The sequence below is a fragment of the Mastomys coucha genome, unplaced genomic scaffold (genome assembly GCF_008632895.1).
Source record: "Mastomys coucha isolate ucsf_1 unplaced genomic scaffold, UCSF_Mcou_1 pScaffold21, whole genome shotgun sequence".
NCBI lineage: Eukaryota > Metazoa > Chordata > Mammalia > Rodentia > Muridae > Mastomys > Mastomys coucha.
Window position 1 is genome coordinate 14,385,967 of NW_022196904.1, and position 7,868 is coordinate 14,393,834.

A 7,868-nucleotide genomic window follows, 5' to 3' on the forward strand; every position below is an offset into this window, starting at 1 on the left:
AAAAAAAAAAAAAAAAAACATGTAGGACCATCAGGCATCAGCTATGCCCATCTCCTTCTGCGTGAGTCTCCTCGATGGCATTTGAGCATTTAATGCAGGACATACAACGAGGAGGAAAAAACTACTATGGGTCAGAGTCCTTTCCCTGACTCCACCCCCAGAGAAGAGGGTGTGCTCTGTAATACAGTCTGAGTGTTGGGACTTCACCATGAACATGGCCCCGAGACTCTTGGGAGTCCCGCAGGTCTGTCGGAGGAATCCATGGGGTCCTCCCAGTTAAGGTGGCCACAAAGAAGTCCTGACTCATGATCTCTGCACGAGCGTCTAGTCCAGGAAACCCTGGGGACCCTCACGTCCTGTGAGAGATGACAGGGGTCAAGGCTTTATTAAGCAGTAATGTGTCTGTCTCCTATCAGGTGGAACTATCAGGTGCACTGTCTGGAGGACCTCAATCAGGCTAGGTCACCCGGGCACATCCTTCTCTTGAGTCTCAGCATGGGGAGCCCAGATGGACAGGTGCCCACATTGTGAGCCAACCGTTCTGAAGGGCTCATGATGATCCAGGTCCTCTTGGCAACTGCTTGTCCTCAAGGGCCCAGCCCAGTTAACTCTCCCTTGTAGTAATAGACTCTGACATTTTGAGTAGCTCCCATCTTTAAAGATCAAGTCCTTGTTTATATTTAAGGTCACCTTATAGACATGGCAGTGATCATTTATCATGCATCATCATCATTATCATCATCATCATCATTATAATAATAATAATTACATTGTTATAATTATTATTATTATTGGTTTGGTTTTTCAAGACAGGGTTTCTCTATGTAGCCCTTGCTCTCCTAGAATTCACTCTGTAGACCAGGCTGGCCTGGAACTCACAGAGAGCCACCTGCTTCTGCCTCTCTGCCTCTCCTCTACCTCTGCCTCTGATGCTGGGTTTAAAGGCATGTGCCACCACCGCCCAGCCAAGTGCTCTATTATATAAAAACAGAAACACAGGAAACGCAGTGGCTGAATTAGGGCCGCATAGACCACGAGTGGCAGATCTAAAGCAGTACATATCTGTCTACAGCCTCAACCCCAACTCCTCTACCCTGGAGGCCATACTAGGTGTCTGTGGACCAGAGAGGGCTGGTTGGGATCTGAGGGCGAGCCACCATCATTCAGTCCCTCTTCTGTTCCTTCACAGAGCCCGTGGCACAGCCCACCCTCCAAGCAGACAGCACCACAGTAGCAGAAGCTGGTTCTGTGACCCTCACGTGCCTCTCAGAAGACCCTGGGCTCTCCATCCGCTGGCTCTTCAATCACCAGAGCCTGTATTTCAATGACAGGATGACTCTGTCCCAGAAAAACAGCAGACTCAGCATAGACCCAGCCAGGAGGGAGGATGCTGGGCAGTATCAGTGCGAGGTCTCCAACGAGTACAGCTCTAAGATGAGTCTCCCGCTCCAAATGTCTGTGACTAGTGAGTGACCTTGCCTCTCTTTGTGAACCTCAGGAGGCAGGGACAGGGAATTCTTTGTCAATGATACTAAAAGTGAAGAGACCAAGACAGCCAGTGTGGTGATGGAGACCTCTCATTCCAGGATAAAACTCCAGTCAGCAGGAACGTGAGTTTGAACCAGCCGGGGTTACAAAGAGAGACCCAATCTCAAAACAAAACAAAACATAGTATGCAAAACTACAAAGGGATTATAATTAAGGGCTTAGGTTCTGAGTCAAATATGGCTAGTCCTCCAGATCCACAGAAAGCTGATTCCAGGAACCCCCAAATTTCTGGATGTTCTGAGTCACCTGTTGAAAACGGTGCAGTGTATGCCTAGAGACAGACACATCCTCCTCTCACATGCCCCAGTCATTTCTGTTGTCTCACCCCGATGCTGCCCAGACACCTCTCCAAACCATTTCTAAGCATATTCCATTTCCTACAGCCCTGATAGCTGTCAGCCTCTTTCTGCCTCTATGTATGTGGCATGTATCTTTTTTGTTAGCATCATAAGAAGCATGATTCTGTTCTCTCAAGCCACCTAGCTGGTGGCATCTCACTGGCTAAATATACATTAAAGGACATCCTTGGTTCAGCTGATACATCTGTGTTGGTTATCTTACATTCTTGTCTACTGTCAACCATCAGGTGATAGTCTATTTGATTTTTTTTAATAATTTTATTTTTATTTTACATACATTGGTGTTTCGCCTGCATGTGTGCTGTGTGAGTGTGTCAGAAGCCCCGGAGGTGGCGTTACAGACAGGTGTCAGCTACCATGAGATGAGGGTGCCGAAAATTGAACCCCGGTACTCTGGAAGAGCAGCCAGACATCTGCTTAACTGCTGAGACATCTCTCTAGTCCCTGTCTATTTAATTTTTAGTCTTAAATTCATCTGCACCTCCCTGGGACTCCTATAGAGCCGCACAGATATCAAAGGACATGAGTCGTGTCCTTTCAGCCTTGCGATTAGCTTTGCTAAGAGGACTGAAGACCAGGATAAAGAGAATTGCAATTGAACCAATTCGAGGGTCCCATAGCAGTTAGGTGGTGGCCTGAGCAAAGCTGTCCCTGTCAACAGCACCATACTATGTCAGCTTGGGACACAGTGAGTGCAAAGTCATTGCTATTTCCCCTCTGTTGCTTGAGACATTCAAGGCACTGATACAGCCTCCAAGATGGCTTCCCGGGGGTGAGGACCCATCTCCCTGCCACGTGAGACTTGAGGAGTAACTCACCTGCCCTGCCGATGAGGACGTTCCAATGTGCGGGCCTGTACACTCAATATCTCCCCATGCTTCCTCACCCTGTATCAAGGCTGGCAAGCATTTACTGTAGTGAGGTCTGTGTCCTGACCAAGGGAGAAGGGCACAATGGAGCTTGGGGATGTTCTGCCATGCAAGCATATCAAGTGCTTTTGAGTGTGTACACTGTAAGATTAACCCATTCTCACCAGGTACTCAGTCCTCTCCACACCCAGCTTCTCTCAGTATACTTAGCCAAAGCCAGTATACTTAGCCAAAGACAAAGAAAGTCTACCAACAGTATGTCCCTTCGCTGACCAGGTGCCGTCAGGTTCCCTTCAGAGGTAATCTTATGGGCTCCTTGGATGATCTGTCCGGGAAAACTCAGAACACCTGTTTGTCCACGCCTGGTGATGCTGGGCATGCATCAACGTGGACACTTAGTGGGAAGGCTGTGTTAGCTGTTTATTCATAAACTTTGTGTGAAAAGTCAGAGTTCAGGAGACACTGCTCAGCTTATGTGGGAAGCCCAGTGCAGTGTCTTTATTATTAGCCATATTATACGTTACAACTCTGATTACAAAATATAGGGTGCGTGTAAGATACCAATCTATAACGTTTGCTTTTTTCCTACTGGACAAAGAGCAGGAATTTGTTAGATGTTATCAAATGAGACTTTTCCTGGAAGATAATTGCAAAGAATGCACTGCTTGGCTAAGGAAAGACCTGCTGGAGTATGACAGCAGACACCCTCTTGTTTATGGGGGATGGCTGGCTAAGGAAAGACCTGCTGGAGTATGACAGCAGACACCCTCTTGTTTACGGGGGATGGCTGGCAAACGCCTTCTCCTGCCCTGCCCTCAGCTCAACAAATCTTTTTCAATTTCTCATTATCTTTTTACATCATACCTGGCTAATTTTTTTCTAGAGACAGTGTCTTATGTATCCCAGGGTAGTCTCGAACTTCCTATGTGGCCACGGATGACCTGGGACTTCTGATCCTTTTGCCTCTTCTGCCAAGCACTAGATTGCATGCCTGCACATCCATCCACCCTTGCGTTGGAGGGGGTGGACTGTGGCTTCTTGCACCAGGCCAGCACTGTACCAACCGAGTCCTCTTTCCAGTGTTTTGTTTTTGTTTTTCCAGTTCTGGCTCTACACCTAGGAGATTATACACACCAGGCAAGGGCTCCACAGCCCTGCTTTTTGGTTTGTTTATTTATTTATTTGAGAAAAGAGCTCACTATCTAACCCTGCTTAGCCTGGAACTTGACTGTGTAGATTAAGCTGGCCTTGAATTCACAGAGATCCACCTGTCTCTGCCTCCAGAATGCTGGGATTAAATCCATGAACCACCAAGCCCAGATTAATATTTTTTAATTACATGTGTACAGGTGTGTCCATGTGATGGACTATGCATATGAATGCAAGTACTCTCAAAGACTAAAGGTGTTGGATCCCAAATACCCGCCCCCTCCCCCAAGACAAAATTACAAATGATTTGGGTCACCCAACTGAACATGAAACTTGGGTCCTTTTCAAAGGTAGTGTGACTTTTTAACCCCTGAGTCATCTCTGCCAGCCACTTCTCCAGCCTCTCTTTTTTCTCTTTGTTTGTTTGTTCATTTTTGCAAGACAGGGTTTCTCTGGCTATCCTGGAATTCACTATGTAGAACAGGCTGGCTTTGAACCCAGAGAGATCTGCCTACCTCTGCCTCCCAAATGCTGGAATTAAAGGTGTGCACCACCACTGCCAGGCTCCTTTTGGTGCCTTGATCTGGGGTCTCATGTAGCTTAAATTTCATAAATAGCCAATGATGACTTTGAACTCCCCCGATCCTCCCAAATGCAAGGATTATAAGTATTCGTCTTATAAGCACTCACTACCACGCCTATTTTGTCAGGGTTTTATTTAAAACAAAATTTTAAACCAGGAGTTTCAGTGAATGGCTGTAATCCTGACATTTGGGAGGCTGAAGCAGGAGCATCAGTGCAAGTTAGAGGCTAGCCTGGTCTACATAGTGAGTATCAACATGGCAAGATCCTGTGCCAAAAAGAAACTCACACACACACACTCAATCAATCAATAAATAAAATTTTAAGATGTTTCAAAACAAAATTTAAAAAATAAAAAAATTAAATTTTAAAAAATTAAATTAAATTTAGGTTCTGCCTATGAGAGGAAACACTCAGTGTTTGTCTTTCTAAATTTGGCTTTCCTCTCTCTCCACTGTCTATATATATCACATTTTCATAGTCAGTCATCCCCTAAGGGACATCAGGCTTGTTCCAGTTTCCAGATAGTGGGATAATGTAGCGATAAACACAAATGTGAAGGTGAAGTATAAGGTAAGCAAGATCAATTGACTTATACAGTCATTGCCTGTATTGTCTATTTGCCAAGCATGACTTCACCTGCTACCTGGAACAGAATGACCTGGAAAAAAATGTCTAAACAACGGGTCCATGCCCTTAACAACCTGCTGACTTCCCAAAAGGCTTCAGCAAAATCTCACTTACTGCCAGGCAGCGGTGGCACACGCCTTTAATCCCAGCACTTGGGAGGCAGAGGGAAGCGGATTTCTGAGTTCGAGGCCAGCCTAGTCTACAGAGTGAGTTCCAGGACAGCCAGGGCTATGCAGAGAAACCCTGTCTCTCAAAAAAAAAAAAAAAAAAATCTCACTTACCCATGCCACCTTGTGGCTTTGGAGTATAACATGAGAATACAGACTGGTCTTGGGGGATGGAGGCCTTTCAGGAGCCATCCTGGCTTTGGTCCACCAGTGATACCTCTTCTCTTCCACTCTTGTTGGTGTGTTAGAGTGGATTTTCCCACAACATTTCTAGAGGCCCTAGGGGGATATCCTTCAGCATGGCCCCAGTTGATCAAGAATAACGGTCTCTCCAGAGCCTCTCACACAACCAAAGGTCTCTGGAGCCAGGAAGAACTCATAACCCACATACCCAATGGGATTCCAGGATCCCTTTCTGGTGGCCAAAATGACTATGAAACCCAGGATCAGAGTCTCTAGTGCCTGGAGTCCATACCAGGTAAGGATGTACCCCCTCCCAGAGGAGATAAGCAGAGCCAGTGCAGCCTGGCTCTTCACCCCACAGAGGATTGCATCCAAAGCCCCAGTGAGGACCAAGGTGACACTGGTATTGGTCTCTGGAGAAATAGGCAGACTAGGAATATAAAGTGGGAGTCTATAACTTCTGAATGAATAGTGGGTGAGTGTGAGAATCTGATTGGGTTCCAACCTACGGTTCCTCTGGCCTTGGTTCACCTAAATGAACACTCACCTTCCATAATAGGAGGTAGCCAAGCGGAGATGACCGAACACAGTTAAATCATGCTGAGGAGGCTGGCAAAGCAGGCACCTTCTACCCCACTCTGTGCACTACAAGGAGCGGAACATATAACTTCCCTTAGCTCCTGGTTAGGGAACTCTTGTCATGGGGTCTGCCGTCCCCATGACATGGGGGGGCCGTCCTAACACGAACCCACACAGTCTTGCAAAGATTGTTAAGCCTGAAGCCTCCAAAGAAACACCCACACTAGCATCCTCAGAGGATGGAATTTTTCACATGATGCTGCCTCCCTACTGGCTCCAATTGTCAGCATCACTGGGAAGCAAGATGGTCACAAAACCATCTCATCCCAATCCTCCAGAAGCAGCTGTGCTACACAACGCTCACAAGCCTCAGCCACAGCCCAGCCCTCCCAGACTCTGTGGGATGCATTCCAGATACAAGCCCATTCCAATTCAGCCACATACTTGCCGGAAGAGGAGGGAGATGACTGTGAAGAAATTGTAGAAGAGATTGTCTCCTTACAACTCGACTTAAAGGATTAGCTGCTACCCTGTTCAGAAGTGGAACCTTCTACTGGTCAGAGCTGAAGCCTACGGCAGGACAATAGCCCCTCACAACAAGAGACTCCTTACACAATATATCAAGAAAGGGGACTGATTACCTCAGGGAACAAAGAAGCTAAACACAGAGTCCAAACCCTCCAGCTCCTAGGAGCTGTGTGGGCACCCCCTAGCTATGGCTCACACAAAGGGTCAAGGTCATCCAAGAAGGCACAACTCCAAAGTCCCATCCCGTTACCCCCCAGAACTCCCCTCACGATGGGCCAGAAAAGAAAAACAAAAGAGCGACAAACACAACTGATATGGGCTGGGAACCTGGTTCAATGAGTAAAGTCCACACTGTCAAGCCTGATGACACGAGTTTGATTCCCTAGACCAACTGTGTTGGCTTTCAGAGAATTCTGCTAGACTCCTCCCAGGGACCTAGTAGCAGTTACTACCTGTGCTGCCGCTGCCACCACCACCAAGTGCAGGTGGCTTGGCGTATTAGAGGACTGCTCACGACCCCAGTCCCTCTTCTCTTCTGTCTCTCCCTCTCTCTCCCCCCCCATTCTCTCTGTGTCCCCACATATTCCCCGCCAGCCTCTCTGTCTTTCTTTCTGTCCTCCTCTGTCCCCCTTTTCTGCCTCTACCCCTTCTCCGTGTCCTCACTCACCTCCCTTCCTCTACAATAAACATCCCTTACACCAGGTCTGTCTCATGTCGTGATTTCTCAGGGGGTGCCTTGGCACGGCCAACCAGGTACCCCCTGACCGTTGCCACCACTGCATTATATTTCATATAAAAAGCTGGAGGAAGGTTTTCCTCTAGCCTTCTCATGAACACTGTGGCATGTTCATGTACCCACACACATACAATAAATAAATAATACACAAGTTTAAATTTTAAAAAACCGATAAAGGGGCCACTAACAATCAGGAGGGCTGGCTGAATGCCACAGATAGGAAAATAACAACCCCAGAGATGACAGCTTCCAGCCCACGCCCACAGTGACACACCCACTCCAACAAGGCCACACCAAATAGTGCCACTCCCTGGGGCCAAGCATATACAACCCATCACACCTAGCAAGCTCACAAAGCTTTCCCTGGGGGTTATGGGGGGGCACTCCCCTACAAGAACCATTGAAAGAAGCCAGTTGTGGTGGCACATGCCTTTGACCCTGGTGTTATGGGATACTCACCAGAAAAGACTGCTCAGACATGGGTGTAAGCCAATAGAAAGTGTTTATTAGTCAGCAACTGAACCTTTCTCTGGGTGAG

General features: G+C 47.3%; 1 protein-coding gene across 1 annotated transcript in view; it reads left to right on the forward strand.

The window, feature by feature from the left end:
- Positions 1 to 1,848, forward strand: part of LOC116101708 (carcinoembryonic antigen-related cell adhesion molecule 3-like) — a 4,021-nt gene extending 2,173 nt beyond the window's left edge. Inside the window, exon 3 of the mRNA XM_031385489.1 lies at positions 1,190 to 1,848. Within this exon, the coding sequence (XP_031241349.1) occupies positions 1,190 to 1,473 (284 nt within the window). The 3' untranslated portion in view covers positions 1,474 to 1,848. The remainder of the gene's footprint in view (positions 1 to 1,189) is intronic.
- The last annotated feature ends 6,020 nt before the right edge of the window (positions 1,849 to 7,868 follow it).